At 50.6% G+C, this 20,654-nt stretch overlaps 1 protein-coding gene across 1 annotated transcript in view; it reads right to left on the bottom strand.

The window, feature by feature from the left end:
* Slc4a5 (solute carrier family 4 member 5) overlaps positions 1–20,654 on the bottom strand; it is a 73,825-nt gene that overhangs the window by 28,181 nt on the left and 24,990 nt on the right. Inside the window, exons 4-14 of the mRNA XM_055596453.1 lie at positions 17,111–17,271; positions 16,175–16,327; positions 15,245–15,340; positions 12,723–12,778; positions 11,323–11,480; positions 10,140–10,227; positions 8,329–8,483; positions 7,640–7,804; positions 5,625–5,799; positions 3,334–3,467; positions 2,264–2,535 (exon numbers count right to left, since the gene is read on the bottom strand). Of these exons, the coding sequence (XP_055452428.1) occupies positions 2,264–2,535; positions 3,334–3,467; positions 5,625–5,799; positions 7,640–7,804; positions 8,329–8,483; positions 10,140–10,227; positions 11,323–11,480; positions 12,723–12,778; positions 15,245–15,340; positions 16,175–16,327; positions 17,111–17,271 (1,613 nt within the window). The remainder of the gene's footprint in view (positions 1–2,263; positions 2,536–3,333; positions 3,468–5,624; positions 5,800–7,639; positions 7,805–8,328; positions 8,484–10,139; positions 10,228–11,322; positions 11,481–12,722; positions 12,779–15,244; positions 15,341–16,174; positions 16,328–17,110; positions 17,272–20,654) is intronic.

The raw sequence follows: 20,654 nt of genomic DNA, 5'->3' as shown, positions 1-20,654 counted from the left end.
CAGTTAGTCGGTAGACGGCACATGAACTGGCAAGAAAACCCCACTGCCCCGGTCTGCGAAATGTCTAGCTCTCTGCAGTCTAGGTTCTCCTAATCAAGGTGAACTGGCTTTGGCACCAGCATGTTTATTCTCTGTGGAGAAATCTTGCTGGAGTGAGTCGCTAATCACAGTTCAATAAAGCGAAGTCTGTCAGACTTGGGGAGGGAGGGCAGATGTCCTCGAAAGGCTTCATTCATTCACCGCCAGTTGTAGTCTACCTCAGAGTTTCCAGATGCTTCAGGTCTGGGGTAGGAGCCCAGGACCCTGCATTCTGGTGCCGATGCTGCCAGGCTTGGGACCATGCTCTAAGGGCCGTGAAGATGACTCAAGGTAATCAGGTATCCAGGCAAGGACAACGGGAAGTAAGTCAGAAACCTTTGAAGCCAACTGTGTATGCTCCTACACACAGTGGTAGGGCACCCTAGGCAAACAGACAGTTACAGAGTAGCCAGAGCCCCTGGCAGGATCCCAGAATCTGGGCTCTTTCTAAAAAGACACAAGGACGTGTTTCTGGAAGGTAGGTTTGAGGCAGGGCTCAGCCCAGGGCGTGGACTGGGAGTCTCAGAAGCACACACAGTGAAAACAAGGTTGGCCTGAGGCCAGATTCACCCTAGAGCAGAACCAAAAGACCCTGTAGTAAGACCTCTTTACAGAGCTAAGCAAGGACCTGGACAAAAGGGAAATTGTCACTGTTTAATAGAACAACTCAAAGCTAATGCTAGAAAAAAGGAAGACAGAGAGAAAAAAGGAAGCTAAGCCTAGACTTCCTTAAAGAGCTGTGACCAGCACTATTCCCTTTCCGAGAAGGGCATCCTAGCAACCACACAGGCTAAAGTAGGACCCCGTCCTTGCAATGCAGAACACCGGCTGAAAGGTCACATTTTAAAGGCAGAACCTCTCAGTCCATATCCTTGGCTGGTCTGAAACTTTCTAGGTAGGTCAGGCTGGCCTTGAACTCACAAAGATTCACTTCCCTCTGACTCTCAAGCACTGGACAGGTAAGTGTGTGCCGGTACACTTGGTGCGAGCAATTCATTATCATTAGTAATAATAATTACTATTATTATTATCATTACGCTAAGGGATCGAACAATCCAATATCTACTTATTTTCCTGCTTATTTGAAGACTTGCAGGAATCGCTGATAAACACTAATTACCCTTTGGCAGGGTAATTACACAGGCCTGGTGTGGCCTTGGGATGCCTCTGGACCTGTTTTCTTTCATGCAGTGTAGGGGCTTGGAGGCATGCGCTAAGTCCCCCACCCTGCCCTGCCGCACCTCGACCCACTGACGGCTCTTAGGGGCGTGGCTATGGCTGTGGGGGGGGGCGTCTGAAGGAGGGCTTCATTTTGTGGTGACAAAATGACATTTTGTGGTTTCTTCAGTTGGAAAGCAACGCACGGCCAGCACTGAGGATGTTACCAGCCTGTCTGCTTCAGCCCACTCAGCGCTGGGTCCTTTAACCACCACTGGCGTGTGAACGTGAGAACGCCAGACAGCCCGAGCAACTGGCTCCCAAGACACTCCCCCCACTCTGACTTCCTCCCTGCACTCTGCAGCATCTGGCTTCATGGAGCATCTCCTCAGTTCTCATTCCACACCCTGTGACCACAGAGGGAGATGTGGTCCCTCAGCACAACCTGCTCCCATACCCAGGAGGCCGAGTGACGCCAGCTTCCCCGACAGGCACCACCCTAACTGCCGAGTGTTGGTCCCTCTGGGGTGGCACTTTATAAGGTTTGTACCACACTGGCGGTGATACGTGGAGGCAAGCTGTTGTGTGTTAGCGGCTCCGGAAGGGGCCGGGAGATCACCCCTGACTTGGGCAGTATTACTGACAGGTATGACTCGCAGCAGCCCACCCTGCGGTAAACCATGCCGTGCTCCCTCCTAAAGTATCTCTGCAGCCTCCTGATTACAACCCTGGGGTTTACCACAACCACGTGGTGGCTCCTGTGAGAGCTAGCATCTGCTCAAACTCTTTCCAAAGAGTAGGTTCAAATCCCTGCAATCAGCATTGTGAACTTCAAAGCCAGTCTGGGTCACACGGACAGACCCTGTTTCAGAAAAGAAAGGAGGACCCAGCATTTGCTCCTTTGGAGCAGTGAGCACCAGGCGAAACAACGGCTCCAAAGGAGCTTCCCTCCTGAGCTGGCCCTGTGGCGGAAGGAGTGGAAGGGCAGGCGGGGGCCCAGTGCACATCAGGGATTCCCGGCGGTCACCTGCGTCAGGAGCCACGCACTCGCATTTGTAGGCGGTGATGGAGTCAGGCTTGAAGTCTGTGTTGATGGGATAGTAACTGAAGGCACCAATCATCTTTTTGATGGCATCGTAGATGAAGATGAAGCTGATAAGGGTGGAGAAGCCCTCTTCTGTGAAGCGGGTGATGTACTTGATGATAAAGCTGGCATCTGTGGCCACCAGGACAAGGCACTGGACGGCTGAGTGAAGGCCAATCCAAAGGCGGAACTCCATGTAGTCCAGGCCATTGGCCCTGGAGGGGCAGAGGGAAGTGAGGGACCTCCCCAGCTTGGCTCCCAAGCCCCACACAAGTGGCTCAGGGACAGTTCCTGGGTTGGACTGTCTAAACTACTCGTGGGCTTGTCCATTCGTGTGTGCAAATGTATTTGTGGGTTTGTATGTATGTTGGTGCACATGTGTGGAAACCTCCGGTAGGCTAGGGAGTCCCTGGGACCCCCCATCTCCTCCCAAGCGCTGGGAGTATAAGCATGTTCCACCCAGACTGTCCATGTGGGAGCTCTGGGGATTGAACTCAGGTCATCACAGGACAAGCACTTTCCAGGCTGAGCCACTGCCGTAGCCCTGCGGTGCCTGGTTTTGGGGAGTTCTAGGAAAGGACCTCTCTGAGTGTCAGGAAGCTGCTAACACCTTGGTGCTCAGTAGGAAATCTGAGATGATGGGCTGGAACAGGCCTTAGGAATGGTCCGTTCCAAATCCATAAGGCAGCTGGGCCTGCAATGCTGGGAGATAACTGTGGGCTTGTGAGCGCCTGTCCCAGGCTCCTTCTGCCCCGCTGACTTTCCAGTGAGCAGTGGTGTGACCTGTCTTGCTCCCTGTGTGCTAATCTTTACTCAGATGACTTCAAGGCAGGCAGTTTACAGGAGTCAGAAAGAACCTCCCAACAACCACAGCTCAAGATGACTACGGGCCTTCTCCCACGACCCCTCCATCCTCCTACCTCTCAAGCCCCACCAGGCTAATCTTCCACCCTTGGCCTGGCTGAGTGCCTCAACTTCAAGTGCAGGCATGGGGCCTGCCATGTGGTACCTACTTGCTGAAGTCAAAGAGGAGCTTCTCAAAGATGAGGATGGGCCCCGTGCTGCTGAGGATGATGAGAGGCTGCCCAGAGAAGAGGCAGAACAAGGCGCCAGCCATGGCGGTGCCCAGGAAGCTCTCCATTACTCCCTGTTGCATGAGAGAGCAGGAGGCTCAGGGAGGCAAAAGGGACTGTTTTGTGTAGCCCTTTCCTCTGAGCTTAAAACCTTCCATCCTGCAGGCAAGCTCCTTAAGCTCAGGAAGTAAACAACTCAAGAGCTTCAGGAAGTCCCTGAACCTGAGCAGATATACTAGTCAGTCCCTCGCCAATCGTCTATAAATGGTAAGGACTGCTGAGAGATAGTCTCAGACCAACTGAGCTGCTTGGAGGAGGCTCAGAGCAACTGAGCCACCTGGAAAGGGTTCTCTTCCACCTCATGGCTGCCTACAGGCAGAAGCCAGCTTAAGGTTGCCGGCTTTTGTGAGTTGTCATCCATGGTCAGGAGGGCTGTGGCGATGCAGCTGTATTTGAGTCTGCTCCTTTAATCACCCCTCCTGGAGGTGAACTCACAGTTCACCAAGCTGACCTTTGGTGTAACCCTCATTTTGGTCAGTCATGGGCTCCCTGTCTGGGATGAGTAGACGTTTGGAATATAACACACATATAACCACCTCTCTGAGGACCTCAGTCATTACTGTCTGGGCTCTTTTCCCAATCCTGTCTCCCATTGCCTGTCTTCCAACCCTACCGTGCATGTCAACATCACTCTCTAATTCCATTTGTATAAGGGTCCTCTGGGGACCAAGGCCTAGAAAACAGTGGACATGCTTGTGCCTGTGCCCATCCTGTGCCATTCATTCATGTAATTATTCATTCATTCAAACATCTATGAGTTGCTGGTAAGGGAAGTTTTGCTTTCTTTAAGAGCTCAGTTATCTTATGTAAATATGTTTTTGTTTTGATCCAAAGTGTGGGATTTTAGTTGGGCTACAGTTTGTCCACAGCTGTTGTCTCCACTTCTGCTGTGGGGACAGGGGATCTAACCTGGTTCTTCAGGTTTGCACAGCTTTTATTCCCTGGGCCAGCCCCTTTAAAAGTTTTGTTGTTGTTATTTTGAGACAGGGTTTCTCTATGCAGCCCTGGCCATGCTGGAATTCTCTATGTCCACCAGTCTGGTCTCAGACTCAAAGAGATTTTCCTGCCTCTGCCTCCTGAGTGGTGGGATTAAAGGCGTGCCCCAGCCTGCTCCTTACTTTTATATTTTTACTTTTTGAGACAAGGCCGCATGTATCCCAGGCTATGCTCCAAGGCAAGCAGGGTCTTGCCTGGACTCCTCATCTTTCTGCTTATGTGTTTTAAGTGCCAGGAATGCAGTCATGTGCCATCACTCCTACCTGATATATCATATATATGTGACATATATTATATGTGTGTGTATACATACATATATACACATATGTACACACATATACACATATGTGAACTATATATACACATATATACATGTATACACATATATATTAGAGACCACATCATGCTAAGCTGCCCGGACAGGCTTTGAACCTCTGGTCCCTCAGCCTCCAGTGGCTGAGATCATAGTCCAGCTTGCCAGGCCTGACACTGCTCTGAGGCCCTGCCCAGAGGCCTCCACTGGAGAAGACCTTTGGTGGGAGGCTTGCAGGTGCCTCTGCTAAGCTGACATTTTCTTCAGGAGAGCCTGCGATGTCACAATGGTAACAACTTACCTATCACCCCATGTATTAACACTAAGCTAAGAAATCAACATTAATTTTTAAAAATATAGAGGGCTGGCTAAAGAGATTGCTCGGTGGGTAAGAGCACTGATTGCTCTTCTGAAAGACCCAAGTTTGGTTCCCAGCACCCACAGGGCAGCTCACAACAGCCCAGAACTCCAGTTCCAGGGGACCCGATGCCTTTTTCTGGCCTCCGCGAGCACTGAGTGTACACGGTACACAGATACACATGCGAGCACAATACTCATACACATAGAATAAAATCATTGAGAAAATGAAACTAAAATGTAGGGGAAGGCCACAATTAGCCCATTCTGCCCCGGGGAAAGTAACAAAAAGCAATGTGAGTGATTTTCCTCAAAGTCCAGCCAATTTACACCATCCACAAAATCATCATTTTATTGGAAGAATAAAGAATTACATAAAGTGATGGCCAGACTGGAGGTGGTAGGCACAACCTCGGTCCTGGGATTACGACTGAAAGTCCTTCCCGCCACCAGGTGGCAGTAGACTTGCCTGCCATTTGTGCACGTGTGCCTAGCTCACACTCACCTGGTAATTGTCTGTGGCATCCCCCAGAAGCCCTCCAAAGGTGATTGCGTTGGTGATGCAGCCGAGGTAGATGAACAGAACAGCAGAGATGGACTGGATGTGGAGACCGTCATAGAAGTCACTTGGGAACCACGGCAGCTTCCTCTTGACATCCAGACGAAGTCCCCCAAAGAACCTGCTTGAGACGGGAGACAGCTTTCCTCCACAGACACTAGGAGGGCAAGGATGCCTCCAGGGCCCTGTAGAGTCTGGGACGAGGACCAGGGGTTCATGGATTTACAATCCTTCCACTAGAACATTGAGGGCCTGACATGGCTCTTGTAGGGCTGAAAACTTGCAGCCAACACCATCCATGCTGGGGAGAGTGGCCCCAAACTGTTTGAGAAAGGAAAGTTCTGATGGGACTATTTCACCATGGGGGGGGAGGGGGCTTCCTTGTGTGCCTGCCCAACAGAAGCCACATGTGAGAACTGTCAACTTCACAGAGTCATTTTGGGAGCTGGGGCTCTGTGTATGCCTGCTGGAGATTATGTTTGAATTTTTCAGTTGATTTGGAGGCCCCTTTGACTGAGGATGAGGCTGGGTTCCTAGGCAGGAGATCTTGGACTGAATAAAATGGAAAAGGTGAGAGTGAGCAAGTACTAATTGATACCTGTTTCTCGGCTATGGGTACAATGTGACCAGTTCTCTCAGGCTCCTGGCTTTGACAAACCCCCCCCCCCATGATGGTGTGGGAACAATGTGGCCAGTTCTCTCACGCTCCTGCGGCTTCCCCAGAGTGATGGGTTCTAACCTAAACTTCACCTTTCTCCCATAAATTGCTTTTGTCAGAGTATTTTATCCCAGCAAGAAACTAAGACACAATCTGTGGCTTCATTCTCATGCCATCACTTGCACAGAACCTCCCACTTTTCTGGAAATTTCCTAAACCTAGGTCAACCTGGCTGACTCCTTGAACAGCCAACAAACTCAGACCAGGCCAATTTTCTCTTGTTTTAACAAAGGAAGAGGAAAATGAAGTTAAAAAAAAAAAAACAAAACATACTATTATATGTTGGATTGTTCTTCTTTTAAAAAGGTATATTAAATCTCCAAGCCCTGGTACATGTGGACATGATTTTATTTAGAGAGTCTTTGGGTTAGGAATGAAGCTCAGTTGGTAGAGTGCTTGCCTAGTATGCATGAAAGCCTGGTTTATAAGCCAAGCATGGTGGTGCTTGAGAGCTCAGCCCTGAAGAGTGAGGGGCGGGGCATCATCAGTTCAAGGCCTTCCTGAGCTGTAGCAAGCTTGATGTCGGCCTGGGTTACCAGACCACAAAGGGGGGCGGGCTTGCAGATGTAATTAAGTTACAGCGAAGTCGTTACAGTGGGTTCCCTTCCAGCCCTTACAGAGATAGGGCAATACCCAAAGACATGCACACAGGGACAAGGCCACGTGACAACACAGACAAAAGCTGTGGAGATGCAGCTGCCCAGTTAAGGAGCAGGACTCTTGGCTGCCGTAGGAACTCCAGGGAGGGAAGGAGGTTCTAAGAGGCTCAAGAGCGATGGTGCCCCCTAGGATCTGTGTTTAGGGGCCAGGGTGGAGGTAGGGCCTCCCTCTATGACCCAGGCTGGCCTGGAACTTGCAGCAATCCTCCTGCCTCAGTTTCCCCAGTACTGGGAATTGCAGGGCTCTTGTCCCCGCTGACATCTCCAGTTCTGCCTTCTGTCTCAAACCTGTGTGAAAATGGATTTCAGCAGTTTTACACTGCCTTCTTTGTGGTACACTGTTTCTGCCGCTATAGGACACAGGTACCACGGGATGTCTAGACAAGAGTTTGGGTTCCTTCCTCATGGGTGGGGTCATTTCTGCTCTTCTCACCCCACGCAAGTCCTCCCAAGATCCGAGAGGATTCACCGGAGCGCGGAAAGACTGCAGTGGTCAGACCCCGTCCCTAGGGGGCGCGGCACACAGTAGCCGGAGGATAGCTAACAGGACAGGAAGGAGAGGGGGTCGGGCCTGGAGCGAGCACCTTCCGGTCCAGATCAGCTCCTCCCCGATCGCATGCACCGCTGGCATCTCAGCCTCGCCGCCGCCGCCCGCTCCGCCGGCCCCGCTGCCTCCGCCAGCCAAGGCACCACTTCCGCCCACAGAGCCGTTCATCTGGCCCAGCTCTGCCAGAGAAAACACAGATTTCCTGAAAGAGAAAGGGCATGGGACAGAGAAGGGCTCTCAGGGCTGGAAAGGGCCCAGCCCTCAGACTGTCCCCTCTACAACAAAAGGTTAATAAGTGTCTTAAAAAGGAGGGTCTGACGGTGGGGTGAGGAGAGCGCTCAGCGCTGAAAGCGGTTGCACACAAACAGGAGGACAAGAGCTGGCATTCTCAGAAGGCTTGTGAAGGTCGGCTGGGCAGGGCAGCCACGTGTAATTCCAGCACAGGGACAACCCCAAACAACCCCAAACACTCTAGCCAAATCTTGAGAGGCCCCCCTCAATGAAGGCAATTTCTGACGCCACGGGCAGGCCTCCACGTATGCACACACATCTTCAAACACCAACACATACAAATACCACATAAAGGCAGAAAATGATTCAGTAATACCTCTCCCCCCCGCCCCAACCCTGACTTGAGAGCTGTTCACAGGTGGCTGTGTTAGCTTCTGACCCGGAGAATGAAACGCCCACAGAGTCCCTTCCGTTGCGCTTATCGCCAACACACACCTCTTGTCAGCCGAGGGAACTTTCTTGGGCGGCTCAATCCTGATGTTTGGATCCCATTCTCCAGGGGGAAGGACAATGACCTCATCTAGAAATTCGTCAATTCCTGCGATCAGATCTTCTCGGTTGCGGGCTTTATAAGCCACATCGCTGAAGAGCTGGCGAAGGAGGAGGGAGGGAAAGGGGGCTCAGCTCTCCCCTCCTGGGGGTGAGCACATCACAGCTCTAGCTGGTGCTCAGGACATCAGCCTTACAGTGGGGGCCTGAGGACGGACAGCAGGGGAAGTCGGGAGCGACGGGAAAGAGCCAGTTCTGAGAGCAGACAGTTATCTTAGATCTGAAACCAGGTCTCTGTGACAGGTCGGAGACAGGCAGGCTTAGAGAACAGCTTATCAACCGGGAACTCCTCTTGATCTGAACAATGCACGCTCACCTCTTTTAATAGCCCATCTGGAGACCTTTCCCTGAGTCTATTCTGCACACATACCCCTGCCCGCTCCGCCTGCATACGCACCTAGCAACTTATTAGCAAGCTGGGGCCCCTGTACTGAGCTGTACACGCCTTCCGCTCTCAACAGCGGAACTGCCTCCTCCCTTCAGCAACCATCGATTCTCTTTCAGTGGCACTGTCCTTGCGTCTGGGTAAGAAAGTAGGGAGTTCCATCTGGCCTGAACTAGTTGTGTGTAATGAGTCAGACTCTGCCCTCTCAAGTGAACTTTTAGGGGGAATTCCTCTAGTTACCATCTTATAACCATGCAAAATTAGGATGTGCTTATGATCAAAATCAGATGTTATGGGAAGGGACATTAACAACGAGAGAAGTGATTGTTATATAATTATAAATAAATTATATTTAATCTACACTCCTCCTTCTCATGAACCCCATAAAAAGAAACCCCAAACAATAATCTGGGTCCCTGAGTACCCTCACTCATGTGGCCTGCTGTCACTCTTGATGGTGTGCCTGACCTCTTCTATCGCTTAGCCTTGAATCAAGCCCCCCCCCCCCCGCCAGCTTCTGCCGGCCTTTGTGTGGCTTTCTATCAAGTCTTCATGAGTAAGAGCCAAAGGCAGGACACACTGGGCCGAGACCCCGCTAACACCTCTGCAGGGCTTCTGCTGAGCTGCTTGAGCTTCTTCACTTCTGTGTTCCACTAAGCAAGCACACAAGAAAACCTCTGCAGAGCCCAGCCTGAGACGTTCTGGTTTTTAGACCCGTTCATTACTGCCCACACTTTCTCCCTAGAGGGGTCAGGCTTCATAACAAAACAAAACGAAACAAAACAAAACAAAAAACCCTCACAGGTTTGCTGGGCTATGTCTGTGTTTAAACACTCCAGGCACCCCATCACTCTGGGGACAGAACAGGGTTTTAGGCTCTCCTCTCAGGGTGTATGTGGTTGCGGGCTCAAGTCACTGGTGCACGCAAGCTGAACTCACATTGCTGCACCTCCATTCACTTCTTTGAGCCTTGACCCCTTTGTCCGGAAGGACAGCATCCCAAGCTCATGCTAGTCTGCCTGTCTCCTGCTCAACCTTAGCTTTTCAGCTGCAGAACTTGCCTCAGCTCCCCAGGCAGATTGCACAGGGCTAATTTTGCTTTTTGTTATTTTATTTTTGCAGATCTGTCCCTCTCCTAAATGAGAGAATCTGGTCTTACTCCCCAAATCTCAAATCCTTAGGCCCCTGGTGCGCAACAGAGGCTCAAACACGCTTGCTATAGAACTGGTGATGGCAGGGAGCAGGGGAGGATGTGCCACTGCAGCAGCTATCAGCACTCAGAAAAGAGTTCATGCTTCATATTTTCACTTACATCATCCACCATGAGGGTTGCTATGGCTCGGCCAATTTCATTGTAGGACTTTGCTCTCCCAGAAGGTCCTAGAAGAATGAACAGAAATCTGCAAAGAAGATGGAGAAGAAAAACAAAAAACAAAGAGGGAAAAGTAGAAACTGGTGAAGAGAAGAATTTTTGGCCTCAATTGTATCTATTATTAACTTTTAAACTTTCCTCCTTTGAATCTTTTTAAAAACCATCATTATCATTATAACTTGAAATTATGTGTATGTCTGTATGGAGGTATGTGCATGTGAGCGCAGTGCCTGAGGAGGCCAGAAGAGGGTGCTGTATCCCCTTAACTGAAATTACAGGTGATTGTGAGCCACCCAACATGGGTGCTGGAAATGAACTCAGGCCCACTGCAAGAGCAGGAAGTGCCATTAACCATTGAGTCATCTTAATGCCTTCTATTACTGTTTTTGTTGGTTTGCTTGTTTTTTGAGACAGGGTTTCGTATAACCCAAGCTCAAACTCTTTATGTTGTCAAGGATGACTTGGAACTTTTGATCCTCCTACCTCTCCCTCCCAAGCACTGGGACTACAGGCAAGTGGCAGCCTACCTGGCTCTTCCTTTCTACATTTACATTTATCTGGCTAGCTATTTATTGTGTGTATGTATATATAAATATATACGTATAGATGAATGGACATGCATGCCACATACACCGTGGCAAAAGTGGGGGGAGGGTTAGAAGACAATTTACAGAAGTCAGTTCTCTCCATTCACCATGTGGGTTCTTTGAAGTCACATTGTCTGGCTTGGTGGCAAGTGCCTTTACCCACTGAGTCATCTCACTAGCCTCAGAATCTTCCTTTGACCATTTTGTTTGTTGAAGAAACATTTCTGTTCCTGTCCCCACTAGGCTTCCCTGGGAGCATCCTTACACTTGCATTGCTATCTGGACCACTCAACAACTTCCTGGCTACTGCCTTCCCCTAATGCCTCTCTCTTCTGTGAGTGTCTTACTGTTGCCTGGGACTCTATGTAGAGCAGACTGGCTTCAAACCCACAGAGATCTGCCTGCTGAGTTCTGGAGATAAAGGTGTACACCAACAGGCTGGGCTCTGCAGTAATTTAAAAGCACAACCCTGCTTTCTAACTGCAGAAGGAGTGGCTCCCTGCGGACAGGTATGTCGGCACTTTTCAGTGACTCACCTGGTGGGGACAGGGACCTCTGTCACCCCTCCCAGCATGGCAGACTGGACAAGACGGACAAATGCAATGAATGGCTGGTCCAGGAAGTCCACCTCGCCCACAAGCACGTTGGAGGCCTCTGAGTCCTTGGGGATCTTCTTCATGAATTTGTTTTTCCGCTGCTCCAGGAGGAAAATGACAAACCCAAGAAGACTTGGCACATGCTCTTATTCTCACTTCAGAGAACACTGGAAGTCTAACTTTAAACCCTCTCCAGGATTGGCCAGGTATGGTAGCACACAGCTTTAATCCCTGCACTCTGGAGGCAGAGGCAGGAGGATCTCTGAGTTTGAGGCCAGATTTGTATGAAGCCAGTAGCAGGACAGCCAGGGATATATAGAGAAACCCTGTCTGGAAAAACTAAAAAAAAATAAAAATAAAATCTCCCCAAAAGTTGATAAGCCAATGGTCAAGATCCCTTGCTGTTCTTATGAGGACTGGAGTTCCGTTCCCAGCATCCAGTAAGCAGCTCACAACTCCAGGGGAACTGGTGCCATTTTCTAACCTCTTCAAGTGTATGTGTACCTGTGTGTGCGTGTACGCATGTGTGCGCGTGCGCGTGCGCACGCACACGCGCACACGCACACGCACACACACACACACACACACACACACACACACCTTCAAAGAAATTATCAAGAGACTGAAATAAACAACCAAATATTTTCTCCAGTTCTGTAAATGAGGAGACATAGACCGATCACACCTTCATAGCTGGTAGGGTCCAGTCATTAAGTAGACCCTAAAAAACCACTTCCCTGTTGTGTGAGCTGAGTGGTCAGAGAAAAGCGCTGGGATTGCGGAGACTAGCTCTCACCTACAGCTGCCTTGCTGGAACAGCTGGAACTCTCAGCTGCCCAGACCTCTCTCTAGGCCTTCACCTTTGGTGGTGGAGAGAAGTCTGTCGTGATGGTCTCTTGCCCTTTGCCCTGCTTCTTTCTTGTAGGAATCTTTGGAGCAGTTTCCAAGGGTGCAGGAGTCTTCCATGAATCCAGGTTCTCCCATGGGGAACTTACAGTTCTCAGACTTTATAACTGAGACTGTGAAGGAGGTCCCCCTCCAGGCCCACTGACTACTAGATGTCCAGGGCAAGAAGGTCAAACAGATGGAGTGATCGGGTCTAGTGTTCCAGACAAGTCCTCTGCTCAAACTGTCTCACCCACCCTCTGTCTTTATGACTTCACATCTCCAGAGTCATCTGATGAAAAAATGTCCTAGGGAAGGTTGCCTATAAGTTCTTCTTAGTCCTGGGGGACTTCTGGTCCCTCACAGGAGAAAAGTTTTCAAGGCTCTCTCCTTTTGAAACCAAAAGCTTCCTCCTTCCCCTCCTGCCTCTGAAGTCTAGGGCAGAGCTCTCCTACCTGGTCTATATTTGGGGTATGAGAGATGTCATTCATGCTTCGACTCTGGGCGTGACCTAGGAGAGAAAGGAAAGCCCATCAGCGGAAGCCGGGCCCTCACCAATTCTTTGCTCTTGGCCTTGAACCTTTCATGGCCTCTAAGTTCGTAACAACAACAAGTCTTCCTTCCCTCAGTGCTGCAACCCTTTCAGCTGGCATCTCCACTCTCCTTCCCTTCGAGGCCAGCTTGCTTGAATAGGAAGCTAGACTCCAGGCTCTACTTCTCTCTACTTAGTTCTCAACGTATAGTATGCTTGCTTCCTGCCTTCAGCCTCACTTAGACCTCACTAAGATGTCTGCTCCAGACACAGGTCTGTGCCAGCCTCAGATGGGAAGAGACATAGAAATGTATTTTCAGATGAGGTACCAGGCATCACTAGCCTGGAACTTGGTGAGAGAGACCAGTTTCACCTCTAGCCTCCTAGCCCCAGGAAAGTCTTTAGAGACAGTCTTTAGAGTGCAGGCTGGCTGAGTCCATGGAGAGACAGGGACAGTACAGGAACTGAATTGCCAATCGCCCCTTCCTCTGGAAGCAATTTTTATTCCCCATTAGCAGTGCAGTCCAGTGGGCATGCTCAGCCAATGACTCCTTGGCTTTGGGCCTGTAGCCCAAAGCCTTACTTCTAGAACACTGCTCTCCTCCACTCACACCCCAGGATCCTTTTCTGCTTGATTCTCCATGGAGTTTTGTTTTTGCCAACATCCCTTCAAAAGCATCTCCCACTGCATCCCTGTCAATCACAGCCACTACCTTTGTTCCCACTGTGTGTGTGAGAGAGAGAGAGAGAGAGAGAGAGAGAGAGAGAGAGCACAGAACACATCTCAAGTTCCATCTCCCTTCTGACTTCAGAACCTTGGGGCCACCTCATCTGAAACCCCAGGTCATTATCTTCCACCAAATCAACACCCCCTCACACTCGGCACTCCCTCCCTCCCTCCTTTGGCCATTTAACATCCCAGGAGGCCTTCTTGGCTCCTCCCTCACCCTTCCCTCCCCTTCCTCCCAGTAGTTACACCCCCTCTCCCTGTCCCCTTTTCTCCTGAGTGCATGCCTGGCCTCTTTTCTTTCTCAGATGAAAATCTAACTATGGCACACAGATCTTTTGGATCTTTGGGGTCCCCTCTCCTTCAGAGCGACATCTTTGGGGTTTTTGACTGAAGGCACCAGCCCTTTGACCCTCAGCCTCCTGATCCTGGTGAGCTGAGTGGATGCTCTCTCCTCAGCAGCAGCTTCCATCAACTGCTGTCTGTGCCTTGGCCTTAGAATTCCTGTGTCTCCTTGTTCCCTGGCTTTATTTCATGCTGATCTTTGGGCTCACTCCATAACAAGACATTCTAATGAAAGGGTATTTTCTGTTCTCTGGGACTCGGTTGCATGTCTCCTCTCTGAGGCGTCCGTTGCCATCTGTGCACTGGGCTACCTCAGAGGGCCTGGGCTACGGATGACCCAGTTCACACAAAGCAACAATCAGTCCTTGAGACTCTTGTCTGGGGCACCACTGAGCATTGCTGAACAAGAGGGTCTCCATACACAGAGCTAGCTGAGCAGAGCTCTTTCCAGGGCAACTTTCTGCCTACCGACCACCACCCCTCGTCACATACGAAGTAAGGGCAACCAAACACTAGGGAGGGTTGGATTGGATAGTAGCAGGCAGGCAGCTGATGTAGGCTAGAGCATGAGCTTGCCAGTTCTTGCTTTCTCCTCTCTCTCTCTCTCACCCCTGAACTCAAACTCTCAACCTTCCTACTTCCAACCCCAGAGCACTGAGATCATAGGCATGTGCCACTGTGCCCATAGGTCAACTTACTGTTCACCACAGATGAGCCTGAAAAAGGCTGTCTGTGACCTTTGACCTTACAGTCCCCTGATCATCGCTACTGACCATGCTCATATTTATTTTTTGTGGTGGTGGGGGTGTCTTGGGTGCTCTTGGGCAAAGGGCTTAGGTGGATGTTTTAGGTCATTGGTTTGGTTAATTGTTATTTGTTTGTTTTGAGAGTCTCACAACCTGTAACTAGATTGGCCTGGAACTCACTGTGTAGCCCAGGCTGGCCTTAGCCACTGGCCGCAGCAAGCCTTCTGTTTTATTTTGCTTGTGTTTTTGTGGTGCTGGGAATCAAACATCTTGCTTTAAAGATGCTAGCTCTCTATTACTGAGCTGCACCTTCAGCCCCCAGGGACTACTTCAGTGCCATTACTAGCAAGGGTTCTCACCAGAAAATAGGGCAAACGATTGACTTAGATCAATGTACCAGTGGTGATAATGCCAGGACTTGGTTGAGCTACGCCCCTGGCAAGGAGTATTATGCTGGTAAAGCAGGCCCTGGGGCAAGCCTAGGCTTAGGGGAAATCTGTTTTTCTCCTGGTGGTGTCTCAAGCAAGCTAGACCCTGGGCTCAACCCTTTCCATCTATGGACATGTAGACAGTCCTCAGCTGCCACAGTCAGCAAGCTGCTGTTCCTGATAGGCAGACAACACTCACACAGATGCCCATAACTGGTGCTTTGCCGAATCCTCAGGTCCTCCGTGGAGCGGTGCAGCGCTGGGCCTGTGGAGGGGCTCCGGCCAGAGCTGCGATCTGGGAGGGGAAGGAAGGCGTGCGGCTCAGCACCCTCATAGGCGCAGCCTCCCCGCTTGGCACACCGACTCTGCAGTCACTTCAAACTCGTGAAGCCACTACAAGACTCATCTCCCCTCCAAGAATAATTTTTAAAGGGATAGTGTGAATAAGATTACACGGGAATGGGGCTGGAGAGACGATTAAGAGCACCAGCCACTGTGCCAGGGCACCCTGGCACACAGTTGTACAGCTGAAAGAGCGACAGGTACACGGCTGGCTGCACTGACCCGGGGTGCAGCAGACTGCCCCTTCACCCTGGTTAGAGTAGAGTCTACTCTTCCCTCATAGCTCCAGCTTTTCTAGTTAGAACTCTAGATGCCTGGCCCACCAGAGGTGCCCTCCATGCTCCCACCATCTTCACACGCTCTGTGTTCTACAGAGGTTTCTGGCGTCTCTTGGAGGCAGAAAACTCTTAGTGGAAAACGCTTTTGATGCAAAGGCATCGTTAGTGCTGTGTGGGTCTCCTGGAGGCTCCGGCCCATCTCTCTTTCCAGGATGTGCTCCACACCAACAGAACCCGGATCTCTCTAGGCTTTGGGATGGACTTCAAGGTCTCAAGCCATGGCAATGTGCCATGCAGGCTGTGAGCCATCTGTTTCTAAGACTGCTGCACTCTGGTGTCAGGCACAGCATGGAGTATGGCTGGGACCCCCCTGGGCCTTCCAGAGAAGGAGGCTGGGGAGCCCCCAACCTCAGACTTCCTTCAGGATCATGAAGTCAGATACTTCCAGCCACTAAGGTGGGCTCGCTTGGCCACCTTCCCAGTGCCAACCAGCAAATAGCTCCACTCACTCGGGGTGGAGACCGACTTCCCAATGTCTGCCAGGGAGCGGTGGATGGGCTTCTTGGTTTGGTGACGATGCTTCCTCAGGAGCACGTAGCTGACCCTTTCCCGGAGCTCTGGTCGCAGAAGTCCGTCCTCTATCTGCTTCTCAATGACATCATCTGGATGAGAAACCAACAAGCCAGGCCGTGTGGGACAGAAAGAGCCCAAGACTTTGAGGTCTTGATTCTTCCCTTGATTCAGTCCTTTCGGTGGGACTGAAAATGAACAAGTGTTTGAAAATAGTCCTGTGGCTTTGCCACTGACTATCAGAGCCACCAACCCCAGTCTCTTCATATATAAGGTTGTGTATATGTCTCCAGGATGTGTGTGCGTGTGTGGACAGAAGCCTATGCTCTTTATATCCCTGTTTGTAAAGTACATTAAATAGGACCCATGAAAGTGTGTTGGGAAGCACAAAGGTGCTGTGATAAATGATTTTCATCCCCAAATGGATTCTTTTTTTTAGAGAAGAAGTAGTTATAGCAAAACCAAATGACCTAGAGAGAATAACACACACACACACACATGCGTAGGGACAAAGGGGCAAGCTACATCCTCATTTGACACTCGATTAAATGGGAGCTAGTTTGCTAAAGAAGAAAGATGGTCCATTTTCCTCCAAAAAGAAACAAGTTGCCATTTCAACAGTCCTCTGCTCATTCGAGGACTCTCCCTGTCTGCTACCTTGCTGAACCACATTTCAAGGATGTTCTTTTCCCAGTCGGAGGTCTGCATAGTGTGGAAACTAGGAGCAGCTGAATCACTGCCTGGACAGCACCAGAGTGAAAACCCACCTCTGCAGAAGCAGGCGAGTGTGGAGTTGGTCAGTCATGTGGACTGGAGGGTTGACACGAGGCTGGGGAGTTGCCCTGGGTTGTGGGAACCCCTGCGAGATGCCTCACCTATAATCTGTGGCAGGGAGCCACTGTCCAGGTCCAGCAGCACCGTCCCTGTCTGCAGGCAGGTGCGGAGCTCGAAGAGGCTGTGCAGGGACAGTGTGGACACGTGGGGCTTGCTCCAGCGCTCCCCTCCTTCCTCCACCTTTTCTTCAAATTTTATCCACCTGGAAGAGGCAGAATGGGGCTGAGCATGGCCAGTGGCCGAGGAGGCCACTCCCAGGTCTCCCCTAAGTGTTGTGTAAGTTTCCTCTGAAACTGAAACATCGCATGGTGCAGGAAGCTCCTTAAACAGGAAGGAAACAGGAAGGAAAAAAAACTCAAATAGCTTTAGGAAGTCCCTGAAGCTGACCAGACTCACTACGCCTCTCTCTGACAGAGTCAGTAACAGAAGCTGAGAGTCTCTCTCAGATGAGCAGTGGAGCTGCCTGGGAGAGGTTTCGACCAGCTGAGTCACTGGGAGGCACACTCTCCAGCCTGTTGGGCTGTCTGCAGGCTGTGCACGGTGCTCACGTTTCCAGCTTTCGTGAGCTGCCACCCATGCTGGGGTAGGCCGAGTCACTTCTGCCCCAGGAAGCACTGCTGTACACATCCCTCTAAAGAACCGCAAGAAAACTCATGGGTCACCAAGTTGTACTTCGGTGATACCTGTGCTGTGGTCTGCCATGGGCGCCCACCTGGGGTGAGCAGATGTGTATGTGTGTCTCCCCAGGAAAAGTGTTGTCACATGAACAGACACAAGCCAGCGAGTGGATTCTGTTGGAGGATCTCTTGGGGTTGCTGACTGCCTGTCATGCTGACTGACGCTGTCATGCTGAGGACAGAATGAACACAGAGGGGCATGAGGAATCTTTATGGGGTGACAGAAGTAGTCTGACATTAGGATATGATGGTTGAACACATTTACTACTTAAGGAGACAATATCAGGTTATTTTATAACAATAGAATTGGTGGGGTTGCTTGTTTATTTGTTTCAGTATCAACTGGTACGTGGTAAGTGCTTCGTGTGTTTTGCTGGGGACGGGTGAAAATGTTCCCTGACAAAAAGCATTCCCTCTGGCTGAGGAGATGGTTGTGCCAACGAAGTGCTTGCTGGGTAAGCATAAGGACCTGAATTCAATCCCAGGAACCACATGAGTAGCCAGCTGTGGGATGCATGCTTGTAACCCCAGCACTGGGGAGTGAGACAGGAGGACCCCTGGGCTCACTGGCCAGGGCGGCTGGATTGTTGAGCCCCTGGTCAGTGAGGACCTCTGTCTCAAGGAAGCTAAGGTGTAGAACTCCTGAGAAGCACGCTTGAGGTCAACTTCTGCTCACATACCTGCTCACACATGCCTGAAGAGGCTTCCCCTGGGTTCTACTACCCAGGGCTTAAGGGATCCATGCTTCCTCCTCTATAGTTTGACTCTGAATTCACATTCCTGTTAAAGTGCAAATGCCACCTGGAGAAGGAAGACACTAAAGGCATCTATGTGAGGAAATTTGCCCTCGGGGTTGAAGGTGACCAAGTGGGAAGGCCTGAGACAGCAAGCAGAGGCAGCATCCTGCCAGGACGCCCATCCAGAGACAGCATCCTGCCAGGACGCCCATCCAGAGGCAGCATCTGGCCAGGACGCCCATCCAGAGGCAGCTCCAGACAGCTGGGAGGGTCAAAGCATCCTAGTTGCCAACTCCAGCCCACCAGAGTGACACGTCGCCTCCAAGCTATTGGGCAGCTTCTACCTGCACCAATAGGAATCTAAAGGAATTCACTCAAATGGAAATGCTCCCACATACACACACCACACCACACCACACACACCCACATACACACACCACAAAGATCAATGGAACACAAGTACCCCCTGGTGGGAGAGTGCACCACAGATTACGAAACGGGAAATGAGAGAGAGGCAAATAAGCCAGTCCCTCCTCTGAGCTTAGAGGAAGGTTCAGGAGGGCAGAAAGACACAGCCAGCACAGGGACGTGCTAAAGCCCAGGAGCATGGAAAGCCAGCTGAGACAATCCATGCAGCCGCTTCAGTCACAACTGCCAGGGATAAACACAGAGCAGGAAATGTCTACTGAAATTATTTCAGGCTTGTATCATTCAGTGCAGGAAGTCTCCGCTGGCTTAAACTCACTGTGTGAGCCAGGCTGGCTTTGAACTCACAGAGATCCACCTGCCTCTGCCTCCCACGTTCTGGGATTAAAGTGTGCACCCACCACACCCAGCCCAATCAATTGTGCTTTTGAACAATCAAAGAAATGTGGGCACTGCATGCATAATCTGATAAAATTAACAGATTCTTGTCATTTCTTCTTAGATATACCAATTGTTTTATTGTAATTTATTTTATTTTAGAGAATGGATCTTGCTCTTCATGTAGCCGAGGCTAGTCTAGAACTCACGAGCCTCCTGCCTCAGTCCCCCACATGCTGGGACCTCAGGGTTTCCATTTCAGGCTAGGCAGATATGATAGTGCAGGTACATTAGAAAGAAGGAGACCTCAGGCTGCAGAGTTGGCTCAACGGCAGGTTCAGAGCCCTTGTTGCTCCTGCACAGAACCTGGGTTTGATTCCTAGTACTTAGACAGCAGCTCACAGCCATCCAGAACTCCAGTTCCAGGGCAGCCAATGCCCTCTTCTGAACTCAAGGCATCAAGAATACACACGGTATACAATACACACACACACACACACACACTAACAAAAATAAATCTAAAAAAATTTAAAGAAGGTGTCCTTGTTTTTGAGAGACAAACTCAACCATTTGCATGTGGAATGACGGGTAGCTGGAACTTGTGCTAACGTGACGTAGTGTGTGTCGGGGCAGTGTGAGGGGACCTTGAGATTGGCCATGATAGCTCCTGGTAACAGCTGAAAGCGGGGTGGTGAGTACATGGAGGTGCACTCTAATACACACCACCTTCACGAAATTTGAACTTCCTATATCCCAAATGTTTAAGTATCTTCTAAACTGAATAAAGGCACAGGCTCTTTCTAGAGTCTCTGGGTAAAGCCAGGCTCACCAGCTGGTGGATGCCTGAGGGAGTGGTCCACGTGATCCCAAACAATTCACTGCAAGGCAGCCTTATACCACAGTTGGCTTCAAAAAGTGTGAATTAGCTCAGAGAAGCAGGTCAAGTGGAAAGAAAATCTCGGAGTTGGAAAAAGACTTTTAGGTATTTCATCCAGTCCCGGTCAACACTGTGGCCTCCATTCCGTGCCTGCTGGAGGCAGGAGCCAGGAGCCAGGTGCCCCCTTCTCTGAGCAGGACCTTAAAGAGTCACATGTTCCAGAAAGCAGCTCTCTGTCACAAAGAGGGAGGTCCAGACCTGAGGCCTTTTCTGAGGCTGGTAACTCCCACCGCTGGCCACTGATCCAGACATAACAAGGGCAAGTGTCCCGGGGCTAGCCACCAGGAACTATCCAGGCTCCCAACACAAACCCCAGGCATGGGAAGAAGCTATCTACAAGGAAGGTGTAGAAAGGGCTGAAACCACGATGGGGGCGTGGCCCAGTCAGTGGAGGGCTTGCCTTCAATGCAGGAGCCTGTGTTTGATCCCC

Source organism: Psammomys obesus, unplaced genomic scaffold (assembly GCF_907164565.1).
Source record: "Psammomys obesus unplaced genomic scaffold, mPsaObe1.curated_primary_1811, whole genome shotgun sequence".
Lineage (NCBI taxonomy): Eukaryota > Metazoa > Chordata > Mammalia > Rodentia > Muridae > Psammomys > Psammomys obesus.
Note: the sequence above shows the minus strand (reverse complement) of the source record. Positions and strands in the feature narration are given on the sequence as shown.